Source organism: Hyla sarda, chromosome 1 (assembly GCF_029499605.1).
Source record: "Hyla sarda isolate aHylSar1 chromosome 1, aHylSar1.hap1, whole genome shotgun sequence".
Taxonomy (NCBI): Eukaryota; Metazoa; Chordata; class Amphibia; order Anura; family Hylidae; genus Hyla; species Hyla sarda.
Genome location: NC_079189.1, coordinates 357,605,405 through 357,630,623, shown reverse-complemented (window position 1 = coordinate 357,630,623; position 25,219 = coordinate 357,605,405). Strand labels below are relative to the sequence as shown.

At 42.2% G+C, this 25,219-nt stretch overlaps 1 protein-coding gene across 8 annotated transcripts in view; it reads left to right on the top strand.

Moving 5' to 3' along the window:
- The window catches only part of LOC130274126 (programmed cell death 1 ligand 1-like), a 151,295-nt gene extending 133,859 nt beyond the window's left edge, over positions 1 to 17,436 (top strand). For 5 of the 8 annotated variants that reach the window (XM_056522091.1, XM_056522055.1, XM_056522100.1 and 2 more), the window contains 4 exons: positions 224 to 514; positions 6,654 to 6,749; positions 11,258 to 11,401; positions 15,405 to 15,838. In XM_056522091.1, the coding sequence (XP_056378066.1) occupies positions 224 to 514; positions 6,654 to 6,749; positions 11,258 to 11,401; positions 15,405 to 15,535 (662 nt within the window). In that variant the 3' untranslated portion in view covers positions 15,536 to 15,838. Of the gene's footprint in view, positions 1 to 223; positions 515 to 6,653; positions 6,750 to 11,257; positions 11,402 to 15,404; positions 15,839 to 17,044 lie in introns of those variants that run through there. The other 3 variants (XM_056522119.1, XM_056522110.1, XM_056522072.1) reach the window with 3 other exon arrangements.
- The last annotated feature ends 7,783 nt before the right edge of the window (positions 17,437 to 25,219 follow it).

The following is a 25,219-nucleotide window of genomic DNA, read 5'->3' as shown; positions in this document are numbered from 1 at the left end:
GTGGGAAAATCTCACTCTCAAAGTTTGATAAATCTGGGTCACAATAACTATCAACCAGAAATTTTCATTGGCTGGTGAATAGATCAAACTAATATTTTTATGATTGCTAAACATTATAGTCATCAGGGGATAGTAAATTAAAAGAAAAGGTTATTCACGTGTTGCAATTAGGTTTTTCAGTGATTGTGTCCTACTGGTATAATACAATATTTTTTTTTTCCAGCGCCATACAAGATCATAACAACACATGTCAGAGAAGTTGTTAATTCCTCTGGAGAGACAGTCAGGGAAGTTTCCTGTCAGTCATTTGGATATCCGGAAGCCGAGGTCACCTGGATGGTAGACAAGGAGAATCACACTGTGGTCCATAACACCAGCTACACACTAACTACTGACATGTTGTTTAACGTCACCAGTGTAGTCAGAATACCAGACAAATTTAACAGAACTCTCACCTGTATCTTCTGGAACAAAATCACTCATAATACAACATCTCTCACTTTCCATGTATCAGGTAATTGCCATTTTCTGTACCTCTCAACATTAACAATCATTGCCTAAATGTATTAAGGCAACAACAACATGGGGCAAAACTTACCAAGAAAATTTTAGGATGTCTTCATATTTATCTACCGATAAGTTATCTGAAACAGACTTGAAGGCATACAGCTATGGCTCTCTTATGGAGCCTTACAATACCTCTGTGTGCCTCCAATTTCATAAAATGGCCTACAGAGGTTTTATATGCAGGATTCCATATGAAAAAAATGTACAGAAGTATTCTTTCACTAGAAGCATTGCTTTTCTGTTCAAGAGGTCTAAGAATCCCAAATGAAATTCTTTAACACCCCTTTAAGTTCATGTTTAAGGCAACTATGTAGAATTACAATTTTTTTCCATTATCTCGCAGAACATTTCATATGCACTGTACTTGATCACTAATGCACAATTACATTTTTACACATGGATACCTACAAGAATTTAGCTTCCATTCAGTTCTCTTTCCAATGTTTAACCTCTTAAGGACCATGGGCATATGGGTACGCCCTGGCACTTAAGGACCAAGGGCGTACCTGTATGCCCGTGGAAATTACAGTTCCTGCCGGGTGGGGACCGGACTGGGATGCCTTGTGAAATCATTTAGCAAACACCCCGTGCAAACCCCTGGGGGTCCAAATCGCCACCTCCTCCTATCCCCTCCGATTGGCCAGTCAGGATTGGAAGTCTGGGCAAAGCGGCGGGGGAAGATGACGGCGATGGTGCGGTGGCCGTGGATGTGGCGTGGACCGGCGGCAGTTACCTGAGATCACACGAGGGCCGTAAACTGGTGGCAGAAAGGAGGCGCAGACAAGTGGAGGCAGCGACGTCAGAGGCAGTAATGAAGATCGCTGTAAAGTGATCTTCACTGCTGCTTCTAGAAGTTTCAAAACTACAGCCTTTGACAGTCTCGACATGCTGGGAGTTGTAGTTTTGCAACATCTGGAAGGGCACTGTTTCGAGACCACTATACAGTGGTTCCCAAACTGTGGCGCTCCAGATGTCAATTCAAAGCATGCTGAGACTGTCCAGGAATGCTGGGAGTTGTAGTTCGGCAACATCTGGCCCTTCAGATGTTGCCAAACTTCAACTCCCAGCATGCCTGGGCAGTCTGGGCATGCTTGGAGTTGAAGTTTTGCAACATTTGGAGGGCTACAGTTTGGAGACCACTACACAGTGGTCTCCAAACTGTTCTCCTCCAGTTGTTGCATAACTTCAACTCCCAACATGCCCTTCGGCTTTCTGGGCATGCTGGAAGTTGTGCAACAACTGGAGGCACACTGTTTGGGAAACATTGTCTGTTTCCTAACTCAGTGTTTCCCAACCCGTGTGCCTCCAGCTGTTGCAAAACTATAACTCCCAGCTTGCACTAACAGACCATGCATACTGGGAGTTGTAGTTTTGCAACAGCTGGAGGCACACGGGTTGGGAAACCCTGAGTTAGGAAACAGACAGTGGTGCGGAAACACTGCGGTAGTCTTTTACCTAACTCAGTGTTTCCCAACCAGTGTGCCTCTAGTTGTTTCATAACTGAAACTCCCAGCATGCATGGTCTGTCAGTGCTTGCTGGGAGCTGTAGTTTTGCAACAGCTGAAGGTTTGCTTCCCCCCCCCACCAAGTGAATGTACAAGGTACATTCACAAGGGTGGGGGTTTACAGCAAGTTTCCCCCTTCAAGTTTGAGATGCGGCAAATTTTCCGCTGCAGCTCAAATTCCCAACGGAAATCTCACTGTGAACCCCCGCCGTGTGAATGTACCCTAAAAACACTACACGACACTACACTAACCCTAAATAAAGAGTAAAACACTACATATACCCTACACCATGCATAGGCAACCTTCGGCACTGCAGAGGTTTTGGACTACATCTCCCATTATGCTCTTGCAGCCAAAATGCTGACAAAGCATCATGGGAGACGTAGTCCAAAACATCTGCAGTGCCGAAGGTTGCCTATGCCTGCACTACACCCTTACAATGGGTTTCCAAAACGGAGCCTCCAGCTGTGGCAAAATAGCAACTTCCAGTATTGCCGGACAGCCATTGAATGTCCAGGCATGTTGGAGTTTTGCAACAGCTGGAGGCACCCTGTTTGAGGAAAACTGGTGTACAGTATTTTTGGTGGAGGAGGCAAGTTTAATGCTTGCTACTGGGTACACCCCTATGAAAATCCCTAATTTAGTCCTCAAATGCGCATGGCGATCTCTCACTTCGGAGCCCTGTCGTATTTCAAGGCAACAGTTTAGGGCCACACATGGGGTATCTCCGTCCTTGGGAGAAATTGCATTACAAATCTTTGGGGGCTTTTTCTCCTTTTACCCCTTATGAAAAAGTAAAGTTTAAATTTTTTACACTAACATTAACATGCTGGGGTTGCCCCATACTTTTCTTACAGTAAGAGGTAAAAGGAAAAAAAAAACACAAAATTTAACACAATTTCTCCCAAGTACGGAAATACCTCATATGTGGACGTAAAGTGCTCTGTGCGAGAGCACCATGTACATTTGCGGCCTAAGTTGGTGATTTGCACAGGGGTGGCTGCTGGTTACAGCGGTTCTGACATAAACGCAAAAAAAACCACCCACATGTAACCTCATTTAGGAAACTACACCCCTCATGGAATGTAACATGGATTGCAGTGAGCATTAACACCCAACAGGTGTCTGAAAGATTTTTTGAACAGTGGTCCATGAAAATGAAAAATGTAATTTTTCATTTGCACAGCTCACTGCTACTAAGATTTGTCAAATGCCAGTGGGCTGTAAATGCTCACTGCACCCCTTGTTAAGTTCTGTGACGGGTGCAGTTTCTGAAATGGGGTCATATGTGAGGGGGGTCCACTGTTCTGGCACCATGGGGGCTTTGTAAACGCACATGGCCCCCGACTTCTATTCCAACCAAATACTCACTCCAAAAACTCATTGCCGCTCCTTCCCTTCTGAGCATTGTAGTGCACCCACAGAGCACTTTACATCCACATATGATATATTTCCTTACTCGAGAGAAATGGGGTTACAAATGGGGTGTTTTTCGCTGTTCTGGCACCATATGGGCTTCCTAAATGAGACATTCCCCCCAAAAACCATTTCAGCAAAATTTGTTTTCCAAAAGCCTAATGTCGCACCTTTTGAGCCCTCTAGTGCACCCGCAGATCACTTTACATCCACATATGAGATATTTCCTTACTCGAGAGAAATGGTGTTTTTTTGTGGGACATTTTTGTGGGACAATTTTGTGGGACATTTTCATCAATTACCACCTGTGGGGTGTTAAGGCTCACTGTACCCCTTGTTACGTTCCTTGAGGGGTGCAGTTTTCAAAATAGTATGCCTTGTGGGGTGTTTTTTGCAGTTCTGGCACCATGGGGGCTTCCTAAATGTGATATGCCCCCCCAACAACCATTTCAGCAAAATTCGCTCTCCAAAATCCCATTGTTGCTCCTTCTCTTCTGAGCCCTCTAGTGCACCCACAAAGCACTCTACATCCACATATGAGGTATTTCCTTACTCAAGAGAAATTGGGTTACAAATGTTGGGGGGCTTTTTCTCCTTTTACCCCTTGTAAAAATAAAGAATATGGGTCTACAAGAACATGTTAGTGTAAAAAATGAAGAATTTTCACCTCCACTTTGCTGCTATTCCTGTGAAACACCTAAAGGGTTAACAAACTTTCTGAATGTCATTTTGAAAATGTTGAGGGGTGCAGTTTTCATAATGGGTTCCTATATGGGGTATTTCTAACATAAAGACCCTCAAATTCACTTCAAATCTGAACTGGTCCCTGAAAAATTCAGATTTTTAAATTACGTGAAAATTTCTGCTATACTTTGAAGCCCTTTGAAGTCTTTAAAAAGTAAAAACATGCCAACTTTATGATGTCAACATAGTGCTGGGCAGTATACCGGTATGAACTGGATACCGTTTCTTTTTTCTCCCACGGTATGGATTTTTGCCCATACCGCTATACCAGTCGGGCCCCTCCCCCACCCTCCGAGTCAATAAAAAAAATTAAACTTACCCGTAATGGGGGTGGTCCGGGCCATCCATCCTTCCTGTAGTGTAGCATTCCGGGTGGAGGGTGAACCGGTCCGGGCTGTCCTCCTTCTCCGGGGGTCCTCTTCTCCACTCCGGGCAGGCTCCGGCCTAGTACGCTGCATAGACGCCACTACGCCGTGACGTCAGGTGCGTCGCTGCGTACGGACGTCACTGCGCAGCGGCGTCTATGCAGCGTTACTGGACGGTCCCTGCAGCAACTGGGAAGGTGAGTCAGGGTTCTGGGATGGACAGGGGTCTGTATAATATACTATACCTACAGTAGGCCCTCCAGCTGTTGAGGCCCTCCAGCTGTTGCAAAACTACAACTCCCAGCATGCCCGGACAGCCAACGGCTGTCCGGGCATGCTGGGAGTAGTAGTTTTGCAACAGCTGGAGGCACCCCTAGTTGGGAAACACTGACCTATACTATACACTACTATATAGTCCAACATGCTGGGAGTTGTAGTTTTGCAACAGCTGGAGGCTGTAGGGTTGTTTTTTACATCTATTTAAAAGGGTACTCCACTGCCCCAGTGTTCAGATCATTTAGTTCCAAAAGCCCATTTAGTTCTGCTACGCCACCTCAATGCAAGTCTCAATGTAAAAAAAAAAAATACTGTGACACCGTGATACTTTAGAAAAATACCGTGATACTCATTTTTGGTCATGTCGCCCAGCACTATGTCAACATAAAGTAGACATATTGGGGGATATTTATCAAAGCTGTCTATGTCCCGCATCAATATAGACCAAACTACAGAGGGTTAGTCTGGTCTATTGTGCGCCTAATTTATCAAATGGCGCACTGCTCTTGATAAATTCTGTGCACAGACTGCATGATCTATGCTTTAGTCTATATTTAAACCTGCTCCAACATGGTCTGACATTTCGGCGTACTTTCAGCCTATGCGACTTGTCGCTGAAAAGTCGCTTTTGATAAATTCAGCACCAATGCATTTTTCAATGCATTTCAGTCTAAAATAGACTTGCATGCATCATGTTCTAAAAATCCTCTAGAGCAAAGTCACAGAAAAGTCGCACATATTTAGACTGCGACTTTCTGTGCTACAAATTTAGACAAGAAAAACCAGTCTAAATCCTTTGATAAATCTCCCCCATTGTATATGTGAATCAATATATCATTTATTTATTATGTCCACTTTCCTTACAAGCAGAGAGCTTCAAAGTTATAAAAATGCTAAAATTTCTAATTTTTCTTGAAATTTTAGAATTTTTCACCAAGAAATGATGCAAGTATCGACAAAATTTACCATTAACATAAAGTAGAATATGTCACAAAAAAACACTCTCGGAAGTAAAAGCATCCCAGAGTTATTAATGCTTAAAGTGACAGTGGTCAGATGTGCAAAACATGCTCTTGAAAATGGGCTTGGTCCTTAAGGGGTTAAGGCAGGAATTTATGCTGTAGTTCACTGTTACAGATTTTAAGTCCGTGTCAGTGTACAAACCAAAGTGACAAGTCACTTGCTTCACACAGAATCCATTTAAATAAGACTGGTAACCAAAAGGGTCCATGTTGGGTAGCCGCAAATCCAAGGCAAAAATCTGCGCTTCTGCTAATTTCTGAAGAAGATTCTGCAACAATTTTTTTCTGCCAAAGAAAAACAATCATGTGCACACATCCTACGTGAAGAACTCAAGTGAGTCTACCCAGGAGCTGATACCGCTTGATGTTTTTAATCCACGTCGCCATGCTACTTTTTACAGAGAACAGTACCTATTAATAATGAACCCCATAGCAAGGTTAATACTGTTAAGCTAGTACCACCATCTGTATTCAGTAGTAATCTACAAAGATATACATGTGACTTAGCTTTGAGTATTGATTTAAGACTACATCATAAACACCCACTGCGTAATTATAATCTACTCTTTAACATTCGCTAAGAGTTGTCTTTCTCCATAGGGCATTATGTAATCCCCACATTAAGTCTACTGTCATTCAAAATATGAAAATGACAGTATGGAGGACTGCATACAATGTTTTGTAAATGTCGTTATTTTTTTATAGTTTTTTATGTATTTATTTATGTAGTTAGTAGTTTTTTACTTATTTATTGCAGAAAAAGTGAAAACTGCAAAACCTCAAGAATGGAAATTTCTATTTGCCCTTTTGCCACTGGTAATCATAATAATTTTTCTCTTGGCAGCTGTGTATGGTAAGTCATATAAAATTATTTGTATAGATAACTGTCTTTTTCTTTCTGCCTGTGTTTGTTGGAATGTAGGAAAACTAACTTTAAGGTAAGACATACCGTATTTATCGGGTATAACACGCACCCCCATTTTAACAGGGAAATGTAAGTAAAAAAATAAAATGTAAAATAAATGGCTTGGACTAAATGCCACATCCTCCCCCCAACTTCGTTTTCTTCTGCACCTCAGTTTGGTCCTGTCCCCTCCAGGGCCACATCATTCCTTCCCTTTTATCAGTCCCTGTGCCACATTTACCCCTCTCATCGCCACCCACATGTCTCATCATCCGCCCATGTCTCATCATTTCCCCCTGTCATAGACCACCACTAGCCATACAGACATTAAGCATTTAGTGCCTCCCCCACCATAATTTCCCCCTGTCTCATCATCCCCCACCCTGTCTCATCATGTCCCCCATCATTCCCCCCCTCATCATTTCCCCCTGTCTCATCATCCCCCCAACCTGTCTCATCATGTCCCCCATCATTATCCCTCCCACCCTGTCTCATCATGTCCCCCATCATTCCCCCCATCTCATCATCCCCCCACCCTGTCTCATCATGTCCCCCATCATTCCCCCCATCTCATCATCCCCCCAACCTGTCTCATCATGTCCCCCATCATTATCCCTCCCACCCTGTCTCATCATGTCCCCCATCATTCCCCCCCTCATCATTTCCCCCTGTCTCATCATCCCCCCCATCATGTTCCTCCTATGAGTGGTCTTCAACCTGCGGACCTCCAGATGTTGCAAAACTACAACTCCCAGCATACCCGGACAGCCAACTGCTGTCCGGGCATGCTGGGAGTTGTAGTTTTTCAACATCTGGAGGTCTGCAGGTGGAAGACCACTCTTCCCCTTTTCTTACCTGGCTGCGCTTCGGCTGTCTTGCGGGCTGCGGTCAGTGAAGCAGATGAGTGACGTCCTCTCCCGGTTCCTTGAGTGGCATCAGGGGTGTCACTTTTCGGCGGCGACTACAGGAAATGAAAAGTGACGTCACTGATGCCGCGCAGAGAAGCCGGCAGAGGACGTCACTCATCTGCTTCACTGACCACAGCACGCAAGACCCCCGCCTGACCTGACCTGCCGAAGCGCAGCCAGGTAAGGAAAATAAACAAAACTATAAAAAGAAGGAAAAGGGGGAGTGATGAGGGAGGGGGGAGGTAAGAAAAATGAAAACTGTCACTTGTTTTCTCCCGCACTATCCACAGGTACTGGTGGATAGTGCGGGAGACGCTGATTAAAAGGCCGAGCAGATCCGGACAAGGTAGGGCTCATTTTAATCAGTGTCTCCTGCACTGTCCAACAGTACCTGTGGATAGTGCAAGAGAAAACAAGTGACAGTTTTCCAGAGCGGGGAGGAGACGCCGCTGGTCACTGATTTAAAGTGGCCGCGGCCGTACTGCGAATACTTAACAAGCAGCCGATGCTGCGGCCGCTTTAAATCGGTGACCAGAAGATTTATCGGCGTAAATACAGTAATTCCTTTCACTCTTCCCTGAATTTCTCTCTTATAAAGTGCTAACCCCTCCCATAAAAACTTGCAAAAAAAATGGTGTTACTGGTGATGGCAGATGGGCATATGATGTAGTTATTTTGTCCATCTCTGTATGTTTGCATGGAGACAAACAGATCTGCATAAAAGCTATGGTCACAAAACAGTATGATTTCTTTATTTAAGACTGTTTCTTAACCCTTCCCTCTCGGGCCATTTTTCTTTTTTGCACTTTTGTTTTTTACTCCTCACCTTCTAAAAATCATAACACTTTACATTTTCCACCTACAGACTCATATGAGGGCTTGTATTTTGCACCTTTTACATTTTACTTTGTAATACCCTTAATAATGTCACCAAAAAATCTATAGCGAAACCAGAAAAAAAATATTTGTGGGGACAAATTGAAAAAAAACACGCCATTTTGTAAATTTTGGGGGCTTCCGATTCTACGCAGTGCACTTTTCAGTACAAATGACAGCTTATCTTTATTCTGTAGGTCCATATGGTTACAAGGATACCTAACTTACACAGGTTTTATGTTATTTTACTGCTTAAAAAAAATTATAACTGCATGCACCAAAATTATTATGTTTAAAATTGTCATCTTCTGACCCCTATAACTTTTTAATTTTTTTGTATATGGGGTGGTATGAGGGCTAATTTTTTTGCGCTGTGATCTGAAGTTTTTATCGTTACAATTTTTGTTTTGATGAGACTTTTTGATTGATTGTTTTTTATACATTTTTTTAGGGTATACAAAGTGACCAAAAATATGCAATTTTGGAATTGGATTTTTTTACGTGTACGCCATTGACCGTGCAGTTTAATTAACATTATATTTTTTTAGTTCGGACATTTGCGCAAGTGGTGATACCACATATGCTTATTTTTAGTTTTTTTACTTTTTTTTAAATGGGAAAAGGGGGGTGATTAAAACTTTTGTTAGGGAAGGGGTTAAATCACATTTATTAACTTTTTTTACACTTTTTTTTTTAGTCCCCCTAGGGACATAGCATTGATCAGTGTTATCTGTGCTCGATTGCTCAAGCTTGGATCTCAGGCTTGGAGCAATTAAACAACGATCGGACCACGGGAAGGAAGGTAAGTACCCTCCCGCTGTCCTCTCAGCTGTTTGGGATGCTGCAATTTTACCACGGCGGTCCCGAACAGCCCACTGAGCTAACCGTCAACGGCAATCTCCCGTTTTAGTCGCCGCAATCAACTTTGATTGCAGCATCTAAACGATTAATACCAGACATCAGCCCGATCGGCAATGCCCAGTATTAGCCGCGGGTCCTGGTTGCTGATAGCTGCTGAGTTGCTCACCTGCTGATCATGCATCATACCGCGGGAGCCCGCAGTGGACGTAAATATACGTCCATTTGCGGGAAGGGGTTAATTTTTCCTTCTACGGTCATGGCCATAAATATTGGCACTCCTGAAATTTTTCAAGAAAATGAAGTATTTCTCACAGAAAAGGATTGCAGTAACACATGTTTTGCTATACATGTGTTTATTCCCTTTGTGTGTATTGGAACTAAACCAAAAAAGAGAAGAAAAAAAGCAAATTGGACATAATGTCACACCTCAATCCTCAGATTTCATGATGCCTTGCACACATTCAAGGCACCCAGTGCCAGAGGCAGCAAAACAACCCCAAAACATCATTGAACCTCCACCATATTTCACTGTAGGTACTGTGTTCTTTTCTTTGTAGTCCTCATTTCGTTTTCGGTAAACAGTAGAATGATGTGCTTTACCAAAAAGCTCTATCTTGGTCTCATCTGTCCACAAGATAATTTCCCAGAAGGATTTTGGCTTACTCAAGTTTAGGGTGGGTTCACACTACGTTTTCTCTCATACGAGAGCGCATACGGCAGGGGGGAGCTAAAACCTTGCGCTCCCGTATGTCACCGTATGCGCTCCCGTATGTCATTCATTTCAATGAGCCGGCCGGAGTGAAACGTTCGGTCCGGTCGGCTCATTTTTGCGCCATATGTGCTTTTACAACTGGACCTAAAACCGTGGTTGACCACAGTTTTAGGTCCGGTTGTAAAAGCGCATACGGCATATGCCATGGCAAAATGTAGTCTTGCTTTGTTATGTCTCTGTGTCAGCAGTGGGGTCCTCCTTATCTCCTGCCATTGTGTTTGATTTATTTTAAATGTTGATGGATAGTTTGCGCTGACACTGATGCTCCCTGAGCCTGCAGGACAGCTTGAATATCTTTGGAACTTGTTTGGGGATGCTTATACACTATCCGGACTATCCTGCGTTGACACCTTTCATACATTTTTGTCTTCCGTCCATGCCCAGGAAGATTGGCTACAGTGCCATGGGTTGCAAACTTCTTGATAATGTTGCGCACTGTGGACAAAGGCAAATCTAGAGCTCTGGAGATGGACTTGTAACCTTGAGATTGTTGACATTTTTTAACAATTTAGGTTCCTAAGTCCTCAGACAGTTCTCTTCTCCTCTTTCTGTTGTCCATGCTTAGAGTGGCACACTCAGGCACACAATGCAAAGACTAAGTGAACTTCTTTCTTTTTTATCTGTTTTTAGGTGTGATTTTTATATTGCCCACACCGGTTACTTGCCCTAGGTGAGTTTAAAGGAGCATCACATGCTTGAAACAATCTTATTTTTCCACAATTTTGAAAGGGTGCCAATAATTTTGTCAAGCCCATTTTTGGAGTTTGGTGTGACATCGTGTCCAATTTGCTTTTTTTCCTCCCTTTTTTGGTTTAGTTCCAATACACACAAAGGGATTAAACATGTGTAACACAAAACATGTGTTAATTACTGCAATCCTTTTCAGGGGTGCCAACATTTACGGCAAGGACTGTATATACATTGGAAAAACGTAAAATATTATTGCAAAGGCATGAATCAAGGAAACTTTTAGTGACCACTCTTTTTCCTCAGTGTCCTTATTTCACAATTCCAATAATTTTTTTTCATTTTATTTCCAGGACAATATAAAAAAGTTTGGCACATAAGGACAACCTTGTGCAACAGCATTTGTAAAAGGGAGACTTGCAATATTAATGCGAACATGTCATCAGCAACTGAAAATTCTGATGCCCATACTCAAATCAGATTTCAGAACACAATTGGTAAGTGCTCAACTCTTGTTCAATCTCTCTTTCTATATATATATGAGTATGTGTGTATGTGTGTACATATATATAGACACACACACAGCAAATTTTGTATGCTTTTCAACACTTAAAAAAAGGTCCATGAAGTATCCCTGATGTTAAAATGAGCACAGAGGTATCTAAAGATGCACTGGCTTTTGCAAAGTATTTCAGAAGTTATCCCCTTTTTTAGGAATAGCAACAATTTTTGAGTTTGGCAAGTGAAGATGCCATGGCTTTGCAACAGCATTGGTGTCCCAAAATAGTGAAGAATAAATAGCTTTTGTATGAAAAGCCCCCAAAAAACATCCCTTTTCTGGGGGGGATCATGGGTTGTGTATGTGTAGGTCTGGCTGGTAGTTGTGGTGGCAGCAAAGCTAGTGGACTGGTAGTAGTTGTAGTAGCAAGCGGACATCAGGCTGTGGTGGTGGTAGCCAGCAAACAGGATAGAAGATAGTGGCGGACTGGTGGGAGTTGTAGAAGCCAGCGGGCAGTGGTGGACTGGTGAGAGTTGTAGTAGCCAGCAGGCAGTGGCGGACTGGTGGGAGTTGTATTAGCCAGCAGGCAGTGATGGACTGGTTGGAGTTGCAGTAGCCAGGGTATAGCAGGAAAACTGGGCCCATCTTGCAGGGGTAGTTCTGACAGAGGTTTGAGAGCATTGACTCAGCGGAGAGTAGACCCCCTTTTGGCAGTTGTTTGGTGCTGGAAAGCCGTAGCAAGCTGGCTTTGTAGCTTCTCCATATAAAAATACAATTTTTGCTCCTCAGGTGTGAAAAAATTCACCCATTTTGGCTTTATACCAAGGATCTAAGAGTGTGGCTATCCTGTAATCATTTCTTTCCTTTAAGCACACAATATGCCTATAACTGTATAAGCAAGAACTCCTACTGCTTGCCAGCTTTTCCAAAGCCCAGCTTGTCCTGCTTCTGTCCTATACTGCCAAGCTTGGCCATCATGGTGATCATCATGATCATCATCACATTTACCCTATGTAGGTTTCTCATCCTATCCCTTCAACAGATTTCATATCCAAATACTCTTCCTCAGGTCCCACTTTCTCATCCAATCCCTCCTCAAGAAGAACAACCATACGACAGCCAGCCAGATGTGAACTTTTCTCCATCCCTCTTCCTCAATCATCACCTTGAGCATTTGCTCCAGAAGGAATATCAGTGGCATAACATCACTAATTCCGCTGTTGTACTTGCCAACAAATCTTGTTGCCTCTTTGAAAGGTCTGAGCATGCAACAGGTGTCTCTGATTAGATGTCAATGCCTCAGCTGAAAGTCAAACTGGCTCCAAAAATTGTCTGTCTGCATTAGGAAGTCTGTCACCGCTTTTCACTGCTGGTATAGGCGGTCCAACATGCTTACTGTTGAGTTCCATTGTGTAAGTATGTTGCAAATGAGCCTATGTTGAGGGAGGCCTTTTGCCAAACCGAACACAAGCTTCCCTTTACATAAACAGCACATCACTGAGACCGCCACCATTTCTCAAGAAACATCTGATAACAAGACATACTGGGATAGTGTATGTGGATGTGATTTTACTATCTGCAACCACGTTTCCCAATGTCGGATTACAAGTAGAGAGCCAATGTAAAACTTTCTGTTGTAGACCTGTATTGGCCCTGGCAATACATACTACTACAAGTTTCTACAAGGCATGCACTTTGCTGCACGCTGACAAGTGTATCAGATTGTGGAGCATTTTGACTGTCCTATGTGGCCTTTTGATGCCGTTCCATGTGCCTCCGTATGGAGATGTAGTTTCTATACTCATACCTTGGCCACAGCTCGCTTTCCGTTTGCAGACACTGCACAGCGCCACATTTCCTGCATCTGGTAAGGGAGAAAAGAATTTCTAATCAGCAGAATAGCGGATAGATACTCCACCACCTGACTGTGCCCTTCCTCTGGAAGGTGTAATTCTCCATTGCACAGATGAAACAGTGTCACTTGAGCTGATCAGACCAGCAGGCCTACATCTGTTACACTTGACAGTTGTACTGGTCCTAACTCAGCTATGCTCTTCTTCGCTGACACTTTCACTGTCCAACACTACATCTTAATTCTCAAACTCCTCCTCATCGTCCCCACCAAACTTTTCTGCATGAACTTCTGATGTGTGATCATGGGCTCCTTGTTCCCCCTCATCATATCCATCATGATGCCTTACAGCTTCCACACCATGCCTACCACGACCAGTCCCACTAGTGCTATGCTCGGCCACTGTTTCCACCTCCTTTGCAACAAAGTTTGACTGTCCTCAAACAACAACTCCTAGGGACTTATGCTTAGCACTGGGGGAAGAGGGGGAACAAAGACAAAGATGATGGAACAGACCATCTAGGATGGCCATTTCAACTATGCCATGTAACTGTAGACAATTAAGAATTTACTGATACATGGCTCATCATCATATCATCAGACTTTTCTTCCTCATCCTGAGAAGATCTTGAAATAGTCCAACCTGTCCACATAGGCTGTGCTATCCTCTGAAACCATACAACCCCTGAAAGACAGTAAGAACATTTGCTTTCTGATGCTGCTGCTACTATTACCACCAGGCACCTGGCTGCTGCTACTACTACTGGTGCTGGTACTGCTGCCAACATTCTTTCTGGCAGAGGACATGGCAGGGGTGCTCTATTCTCTACCCCGTCAAACAATTGCTTTTTTCAGACACAGAAAAAAATACAAATAAAATATTAGGAGATTATTTTAATGTTTTTGGGGTGGTTTGTCACCCTACTAGTCAACTTTCACTCCCAATGCCTTTAAATGCGTAGTTATGTTAAACCCAGGTAGAAATACTATGTTTGATTAAACTCAGATAAAACACATCTGAACCTTAGATGGCTATTCTACATTCACAACACTTTTAATACATAATTTATATTAAAATACAGGTCAGCCCACTGCTTTGTTCAGTTCAGTTTGCTATGTAATGTGATCACTTTTACGGGCTCATTCAATGCTGGCTGGGATTTGTAGTGCATCAAGAGGACACAGCACTGCAGTTTTCAGGATGTCACTGTCTGAGGTCAGCCCATGGATTATTGCTTTATCCAGCTTGCTTTGAAATTATGTAGAATTTTAAAAAGCTTTCTGGGATCACTAGTCCTCTCACTCTTAGCTTTCTCTCTCCAAAGGGCAGCCACAATGCAGTGGATGGCATTTTATTAGCCTCTTAAACCCACCCCTGTACTGTGTCATCATTGGCCATGGAGCTCTGTGGCACATATATGCAAGCAATGATTAACCTGGGGTCGTGGGATCGTACTGATATCTGCATGTCATCTCAGTGTTTCCAGTTCTTCCCCCTTTCATTTAGGTCCCAAAATGCCATGTGTTTCTCATCCCTTCTGCTATTATAACCACTGTTGCCAGGTTCACGTTAGCTGGACCTTGCATAGTCCCAAAGTTTGGCAAGCCACTATCACCCCAAAATTCGTTGCGAGACCAAGTGTGTCAGCTCAGCTTGCTCATCTCTAGTAAGGTTATTAAAAACAAATATCTCAAGCTTTTAACACCTCATCAAATCCATCATCAGAAAATGGCTTTCTGGAGGAGCTGCAAAGATCAACAGCTGAAGTAGAAGAATCCACACATTAGGTCTATGTGGAAGAGTAGCAAGCAAAAAACCTGTTTGAGATTGCCACAAGCCATGTGGAATACACAGCAAACATGTGGAAGAAGATGCTCTGGTCAGATGAGACCAAAATTTTAAGATGGCTGATCGCAGGGGGCCCGCTGCTGGGACCCCCCGCGATCTCCCTGCAGTACCCGCATTCTATTCGGGGCTGCGGCTCTAGTTTCGGAAACCTCCAGGTTTCCGGGACTGGAGACGTGACGTAATGCCACACCACCTCCATTCATGTATATGAGAGGATAGGGGATAAGATGTTTTTGCCCTGAATACCCCTTTAACCTTTTGTCCTCAGTACAAAATGTTATGGCTCCATTTTCTCTTCAGCAGGTACAGGGAAAATGGTCAGAATTAATGGAAAGATGGATGAAGTCCAATACAGACAAAACTCTTTTGAATTCTGCAAAAGACTTGAGACTGGGACGGAGGTTCATATTTCTGCTGGACAATGGCCCTAAGCATACAGGCAGAGCTATAATGGAATGGTTTAGATCAAAACATATTAATGTCCTAAAATGGCCCAGTCAAAGCTCAGACCCAAATCCAATTGGAATCTAGGGTTTACAGTTCAGTCTCCATCCAATCTCACTGAGGTTCGGCTTTTTGGACAAAAAGAATGGACGAACATTTCGATCTCTGAATGTGCAAACCTGGTAGATTTGCAGCTGCAATTGCAGCTAAATTAAATTCTGTCAAGTATTGACTAGGGGTGAATACTTATGCATCTAACAAATTTCAACTTACTATGCATATTGTGTTAATCAAAGGGTAAATGTGTATCTGAAGAGAAACTGACAGAAAAGTCACTCCCACAAACCTGAATATGAAGGTAAATAGTACTGTTGATCCTGTTTCTAATGCCTCTTACCAGTTTCTTATTATGTGCAATGGAGGCGGGCTGCTTCTGTATGTGCAATGCTTTTTTCCACCTGCTCGGTGATAACCCCACCCACTTTGACCAACAACTCTTCCCCCTTTATAAAAATGCATCCCCTCTTTTTCGGCATGTCCATTAGGGGGCCCTGACAAGTAGAATGCATGCAAGAGCATTGTAAAGCTGCATCTCTTCTACTCTCTTGATCTCTTAGATACAGCAGAAATCATATCTTCTGCAGAACTCGATGTATTGGGGGACATCTAGACAAATAAGGAGGGCAGAGCTTGAATGAGGAAAGGATGTGTCTGAGAGCTGCCAAAGGCATTTGATGCTGCTGTAATCTTGTAGTGCCCAGTAAGCAAGCCTCAAAAAAAGACTGAGATAATGGCCCTGATTTACTATTGTAAACCCGACCTGTTTTGTCGGGTTGTGCGCCAGAATTGAAAAAATCCCAACCAGCTCTCTCCATTTTACTGAGAAAACCTGAAAAGGGGGCGTGGTCATTGGGAAAGTGTGGTTGCTGAAAAAGGGGGTGTGTCTCTGTCATTTTTGAAAAATCCCAACATATTTACTGAGGTTTCCACAGAAAATGTGATGGATTTGAGCTGAGTGATTTGTGTGAAAATCCCACAGCTCAAAGCATGTGTAAAAAAAAAAAAAAAAAGCAAAACATAGGGAAAAGTTGAAAATGTAGGGAAACCTTAGTAAATACTGTGCAAAAATATCTGTTGAGGGGGAAAAGAAACACCAGGGAAATTACACTACACTCTTAGTAAATCAGGGCCAATGTCTACAAAGGAGAGCAAGCTTTGAACTCATGGTCAGGAGGGGATCAAATGACACAGCTGAACATTATATAAAAAAAAAAAGGAACAACATGTTTGGTTGTAACTGAGCTGGGATACTGTTCGAATATTTATAGTGAGTTGACACTATGTCCAGAAGCATGGAGAGTGGGCGTAGCTTATATTTGTATGCTTCCCTTTTCTACCTAGTTGGATTCACCGTACTTTGCCTATAGAACTAATAGATACTAAAACTATTTATACTAAATGGTTGTGGTTATAGCAGGTCCAATCTTATTTTACAGATGTAGAAAATGCAGTCACCAGACTCCTGAACAGTTCCTGAGATCTACCAATAATAAATTGTGAGCAAAGAAGAATAAATAATACTTTAGTTGCACTTTATGAGAGGAGAATGTTTACTTTTAACTGAGATTTTGTGTTTGGCAGGTCCAAAACACTGACTGTTTGGAATTATCTTCTAATTTATATTTAGTTATAATGAAGAAAAAAAGAGGAAATAAAACCCCAACAAAACTTGTCCTGCAGTTTGCATTTTTGTTTCCGTATATGTACAGGAATGGTCTGCACATTTCAGTTGCTATGGAGCTGTAGATACACTCGTGTACTTGTATGGTTTCCTTTGTCTCCTGAGAATATGGTAAGGCTGAGTTCACACTACGATTTGTAACTACGGTTCCCGTATTCGGCTGGGAGGAGGGGGTGGGGCTTAATCGCGGCGCCCGCACTCAGCCGTATTCGGGAACCGTATTTAATGCATGTCTATGAGCCGACCGTAGTGAACCGCAGCCTCCGGTTAGCTGCTTTTTCAGCCGTATGCGGTTTCCCGACCGTAGGCAAAAACGCGGTCGACCACATTTTTGCCTGCAATCAGGAACCGCATACGGCCGAAAACGCAGCCGACCGGAGGCTGCGGTTCACTCCGGTCGGCTCATAGACATGCATTAAATACGGTTCCCGAATACGGCTGAGTGCAGGTGCCGCGATTAAGCCCCGCCCCTCTCCTCCCAGCCGTATACGGGAACCGTAGTTACAAATCGTAGTGTGAACCCAGCCTAAGATGGCATCAAATGTTATATTCTGTTAGCTTCATATTATGGCTCAAAACAATTTAGTGGGCTTTACAGATTATATTTTCTTCTCTTTTATTCTCACTACTCACACTATTAAGTAAAGAGGAAATTGTTTATATAACATCTTAACAATACGCTGTATGAAATACATAGCTGTAATTTTTGCTGTATTTTTGTTACTTTTTTGCAATAAAGTATATATTTTTTTTTAAACTTAACTTTCACTTACCTTTTTATTTCTATATCCACCTTTTGTGTGAAATAGTAAATACATTTGTAAAACAATGTAAACAATGTCACACTCAAACATTTAAAAAGATAAACGTCACAACAAAACTAAGGTAATTAACAATAAAACAGAGCTTTCAAATCAAAATGTTCATCTATAAATTTCTTGCAAAGGACAAATGCTCAAAGCACATAACTGCAAGTGATGTTTTTTTTTTAATGCACAATTACCACGCTCTTGACTCCATGTACTGTAGTGTATTTGGACTACCAGGATTAGTGTAAATCCACATAGTTTAACCATTTTCTACAAAGTGATTTTAAAAAGACAAAGCTAATAATTAAATAAAAATGTATAATTACATTACATAACAACTGTTGTATAAAAAAATATATATGACAATAACTTGTTTGCGGTTACCATTTTATACAAGTACTAGGTTGTTTGTACACTTCTTGGAAATTGCTAGGATCTAAAAAGTTCTGGGTCACAAGGCATGTCCCCCACCCCCTGTAAAAAAGAAAATGTTGAGGACTTAGCCACCATAAATGAACTTAAAAAATTCAGGTGTAGATACACCCCTCATTAGTATTCTCTCGATTGATGTTACTTCAATCATGAAACCTTTTCCCATAGAGATGACAGCTCTGCCCTCATATTCAGTCCCCCACACTAACTCTTCTGTGAACCTGCCTGCCAATTAGTCAGTAGGATGCTCAAAAGTCCCAGACAATCTCTGCAGCCAAAGAATAACACAATCGGGAGATGTACCGGAAATCCCATGTACTTCACAGAAAATGCACCACCTTCGAATAAGGGAGGGGGTTAGGGTTAATTTAACTTCACTATATTTTTTGTGGACATATACGTAACGTGTACAAAGTTTTAGCTAAACATCTTCAGCCATTTCGAAAGTATGCTGGAACATACATACACACGTTGAGTTTTATATGTATAGATTACAGTGCATCTACATGCAGTAATGGGTGACTTTCCCTTTTTCTTCTCCATCTGACTCAGGCGCCAATAAAGACATCTCTCAAATGTGTCTTTTCTCGGCAGAGTATGGTGCCCCTATTAATGTACCATAATAATATATTTAATAATGTCCTCACTAATAATGCCCCAACTGTGCCCCCCACAATAATATTTCCTACTTTGATCCTATACACAAATAATTCTCCAGTGGTATTTCTAGTAATTAATAACACCTCTTTTTAACTTGTGTAATGCCCCACTGTGGCTCATACAGTAATAATGCCCCCGTGCTCCCGTGAAGCAATAATACCCTCTGAGCTCCCTTGCAGTAATAGTGCCCCATACAATAATGCCCTTTGTGGCACCATACTGTAATAATGACCCCTGTGCCTCCACACAGTCATAATGTCCCCGTGACCCCATGTTGTAATAATGTCTCTTGTGCCCCCATATAGTTATAACGCCCTTTGTGCTCCCATATAGTTATAATGCCCCATATAGTAAACATGACCCCTGTGCCCCAACAATAAAAAAATCGAATAAAAATATATACTTTCCTAGTCCTGGCTTCTGTAGCATTTCTCTCTCAGGTCTTGCACTCTGGATGCCTGGTGCAAGCAATATCCCCTGTAGTAGGTTTTGTTCAAGTTTTTTGTATTCAGTTTTAAAAGCTAAAGCCAGCAGTAGGTCATAACAGGACAGCTACATATTTATTGTTTTTTATCCACTACTGCTTTCGTCTCAGAACAAAACTGAATGAAAATCTACATGTTGGTGGGCACTATAGGAATAGAGTTTTACATAGTTTTACTGTTCAGTGGAGCTTTCTAATTCTCTCCTGGGGAAATGGATGGACCTAAACCAAGGGCAGAGTCACACATACTTTATCTAGATCTAGTCATTTCTAGGCCTACATCCTTGTAGGCCATTGTGGTGACCCAGTATGGGATGGTGCTGCCCCATACCTTTCCTGTCCTGTCAGGCAGTGTCCCAGGCCCCCCCTGAAGTTGTTTTGTATATATGTTGTATATTAAAAGATGTGTTATGCCTTTTAATAAAATGTACCATGCGATTGTTACCGAGGAGGTACCAGTGACCAGCTGACCCCAAAGGTGACCTATGGGCTCCCTGCTAGCCTCTTCCATATAAATTCTGGGTGGAGCTAGCTTTTCTGTCTTGCTTCCTGCCGAGGTCCAGTAAAGTCATGCCAAGTGTGTGTGTCCAGAGGAGTGGAGGCCTCAAGTCAAGTCCTGCAACCACAAGTCAAGTGCAAGTAAGATAAAGTCACTTTCCTGTCAGTCACAAGTCAGTCAAGTCAAGTCATCTGTCCACCCAGCATGGCCGGCACTAAATTCTCCCAACCAACTACAAGTCCCAGCAAGCCTGCGAGGCCTCTGTGTCACTGGTCACTTCCTTGGGCCCTGGCTGTACTGAATAGACTGTTCCAACTGTCTACCCTCAAAAAAGCTACAGTTGTCCGTAACTTGGCGTCGGTGTCTTCATTGCCCCCGTGCCTAGCCCAGGATCTAGCGATATACCTTCGGTGGTTAAGGATAAACTACGCCCTGGCGTCACGAACACAAGGGGTTAATACCATCTGCCCCTAGGGTAACAACATATTCCCTGCACCTCACACACTGCCGTACCACACCATATTTACCCCAGTCACTGTTCCTACCCTGATTCTAGTCCACACTGGGATAATACATTTCTACATTTTCATAGCCTCCAAGAAGGAGAGTATTTGCAAGAATGGATAAGTTGTAAAAGGACCTTTTTTTCACTTATGTGTTTCAGACCTACAGTCAGGCCATTGCCAGCCTGTCTTCAAAGTCATTGGAACTTCCCTGGATGCGCCTTTTTGAGTGTTGTGTCACAAATTTCTATTTGAACAGTTAGTAAAGTGGAGTCCTATATTGCACCATGGTTAAAGGGGTTTTCCAGTATTTAAAAAAACTGTTGATTTCTTCCAAAAACAGCACCACAAATGTCCTCAGTTTGTGTGTGGTATTGCAGCTCAGTTCCATTGAAGGGAATGCAGCCAATTTGTAATACCACACACAACCTAAGAACAGGTGTGGTGCTGTTTTTGGAAGAAAATAGCTCTGGTTTATTTTTTATCACCAAGCGCTCCCCGCATCCCGGGCTAAACTCAGGGAGATGTTGGCAATAAGCAGTAAAAAGCCTAAATCTGCTACAGCCAGTGTCAGAATGTTCTTTCAGACCGTGCTGAGTGCCGGGAGACTCCCCGCAGGTGTCGCTGTACTGGCTCAGCAGCAGAATGAGCAGCAGAAGAAAGTGAAAGGAAGGAGCTGAGGAAGCGGCTGATGCTGGAAGAGGGGAGTAGCTGAGCAAGCTCTATGGTCCTAAGGTTCTGGCCCCTCCATCACCTCTACAAGTGTATGTAGAGTCCGATCATATACTGCTGATGGTGACGTCACATCATGTAGCCCTAACTACATCTCCTCTATAGTGCACTAGTCTATTGGTCTCTCTGATCAGTCATCACAAGCTATGGAAAGGCAGAGGTGGTATTTATTAAGGTAGCTACTAATAGGAAGTCCAGTAAAAATGTCAGCCCCCCCCAAGATCACAGCTTTATATCCCTCATCTCCAGTCCCGAGAAGCTCCCCACACATCTACATACGTAGATGTGACTGAAGGCATCAGCTATTTACTCCAGACAATGTCTAGTAGTTCGGATTAGAGTGCATTCACACCATGTTTTGTGCCTCTGAGGCACGGATCCAGTGGAAGATCTGTGCCAGACCCCATTCAATCCAATAACCGTCATTTTCCGTCCATATCCAACTTTTGGCCCGGACTCAAAAATGTGGTCTGCTGCGGTTTTCATTCTGCCGGATCCCTCCTCTGGAGGTACAAAAGGTGGTGTGAATGCAACCTTAAAATTTACTTTCATTCTCTGTACTTCACATACTGATTTTGAGGTACAGGGAGTGATGGGGGAAAAAATCCTATATAAATTCCAATAAAATAAAGGTTTCTGTACAAAAAGCCTATATAACTACTGCAGGTTTTGTTGGGGTTAACTGTAGTTAAATAAATAAATTAAAATAATATGTAAAAAACAATCCTGGTTACTAATTATTTTTTGTTTGTTTTTTGCTGGCTACTAGATTCAAAACAAATTTGTCGAGCTGATACATGTAAACCCATGGCGCAGAATCATGTGCATGTAGTTCATCAGCGGCATACTGTTCCCACAGAATCTTACACATATCACTCTGACGGCACTGGTGCACGAGCTGGGAGCCCTACTGTTAGGCCGGGTTCAAACTGCGGAATCTCCAGACGAAATTTTTTGGCGGATCTTTTAGCGAATCCACCCAAAAATGCATTGTTGTCTAGGGGACGGTAAGTGATCACAAATTCACATATATGCAAACCAATAAAAACTATAGATCATGGTACAAAAAATGAGCCCTCATACAGCCCCGTATATGGGAAAAATGAGAAAGTTATAGGTGATCAGACTAGGGCAATTTCAAACATACTTATTTTGTATAAAAAAAAACAACTTTAAGTTTATTTAAAAGCAGCACAATAATAGAAAGGCTTGTAAACATAGATATCATTTTAATCGTATTGACCTACAGACTATAGGAAACATGTCAGTTGTACTGTAAAATGTGCAGCCTAAAAACAACCCCCCCCCCCCGCAAAAAAAAAAAAATATATATATATATATATATATATATATATATAAAATTTTGCTAAATTGCAATGTGAGTGTTCACGTGACCCGCAACAATTAATATTTAAAATGAGCCGGCGGGCCCCCCTCCAGCACGCAATTCACTGAAGATGGATGCCGATATCCGGAGTGCAGGTATGTATTTAACCCATTAATCCCTCATCGGTCACCTGTTCACCCACACTATAACCCAGTGTGTTGGATTTAGTGTGGCTAAACAGATGACCGTTTTCCTCCAAAATACTCCACACAACTGTCCTGTTGCACCTGAAGTAATGTCTCATCTCTTAACTCTTTCCTCTCCTTTTTGCTAAAAAAAAAAAATGGCATTGGCATTGAGTAGTACCATTACTCACTAATTACTCACACTCTTTATTTATTACTCATACACATTCTAACATCAATAAGTGTATAATCTTTCCTTTCAGGGGAATATATCATTTTTTGATGTACATCAGATCATACAGGGAGAAATATATAAATATTTATTTATATACAGTTTTTCATTTTTATAAATCTTTTATTAGCAATAAAAAAAAAAAAAACCTAAGTGAAAATGTAGAAATTGAACTCAAGAAGCCATTTGCCCTAACCGATTGTCATGTGACTTGTTAGTGTTACAAGGTCTCAGGTGGGAATAGGGACCAGTGGTCTTAAATTTGGTGTTATCGCTCACACTCCCTATTACTGGTCACTGGAAGTTCAACAAGAGGATCTAAAAAAAGTTGTTTCTCTACAGTAAGATGGCCAAGGATATAAGATTGTCAAGACCCTGAAACTAAGTGCAGCGCAGTGGGCAAGACCATACAGCAATTTCACAGGACAGGTTCCACTCAAAACAGGCCTCACCATGGTCAACCAAAGAAGCTGATTGCATGTGCTGAGCGTCAGATTCAGAGATTGTCCTTAGGAATTAGACATATGAGTGCTGCCAGCATTGCTGCAGAGTTTAAAGGGGTGGGGAGATATCAGCCTGTCAGTGCTCAGACCATAGGCCACACACAACAAATTAGTCAGCATGGCTGTTGCCCCAAAAGGAAGCCTCTTCTTAACCCGTTAAGGACACAGGGCGTACCTGTACGCCCTGAGTCCGCTCCCTTTCTATAAGGCGTCACCGCGTGTCGGGCCCGGCCTCTATCAACCCATGGCTAATAGCACGCGGCACTGATCGCGGTGCCCTACGCTATTAACCCTTTTAGATGCGGCGTTCAAAGATGTAATTTTTACCCAAAAATGTACTGTGTAGAAACAGATGCCCCTAAAATTACAAAATGGTGTTTTTTCTTAAATTTTGTCACACAATGATTTTTTTCTCCACTTCGTCGTTGATTTTGGGGTAAAATTACTGGTGTCATTACAAAGTAGAATTGGTGGCACAAAAAATAAGCCAACATATGGATTTTTAGGTGCAAAATTGAAAGAGTTTTGATTTTTTAAAGGTAAGGAGGAAAAAATGAAAGGGGTTAAGAAGCTGCACAAGAAAGCCAGCAAACAGTTTGCTTAAGAAAAGCAAACTAAGGACGTGGAACCATGCCCTGTGGTTTAATGAGACTAAGATAAATGTATTTGGTTCAGATGGTGTCAAGCATGTGTGAGGCAACCAGGTGAGGAGTACAAAGACAAATGTGTTGTGCCTACAGTTAAAGGGGTACTCCCATGGAAAACTTTTTTTTTTTTTTTAATCAACTGGTGCCAGAAAGTTAAACAGATTTGTAAATTACTTCTATTAAAAAATCTTAATCATTCCAGTACTTTTTAGGGGTTATATACTACAGAGGAAATGCTTTTCTTTTTGGATTTCTCTTCTGTCATGACCACAGGACCTCTACTGTCCATTTTAGGAACTGTCCAGAGCAGGAGAAAATCCCCATAGCAAACATATGCTGTTCTGGACAGTTCCTAAAATGGACAGCAGAGGTCAGCAGAGAGCAGTGTGGTCGTGGCAGAGGAGAAATCAAAAAAGAAAAGCATTTCCTCTGTAGTATACAGCCCCTAAAAAGTACTGGAAGGATTAAGATTTTTTAATAGAAGTCATTTGCAAATCTGTCTAACTTTATGGCACCAGTTGATTTAAAAAAAAAAAAGTTTTCCATGGGAGTACCCCTTTAAGTATGTTGGTGGGAGTGTTATGGTCTGGGGCTGCATGAGTACAGCTGGCACTAAGGAACTACGGTTCATTGAGGGAACCATGAATGCCCACATGTACTCTGACATTGGAGACTGGGTCGCAGGGCAGTATTTTAACATGATAATGACCCCAAACTCCCCTCCAAGACAGCTTTGTTAAAGAATAGAGTTAAAGGGGTACTCCAGTGGAAATTTTTTTTTTTTTAAATCAACTGATGCCAGAAAGTTAAACAGATTTGTAAATTACGTCTATTGAAAAATCTTTACCCTTCCAGTGCTTATTAGCAGCTTCATGCTACAGAGGAAATTCTTTTCTTTTTGAATTCCTTTTTTGTCT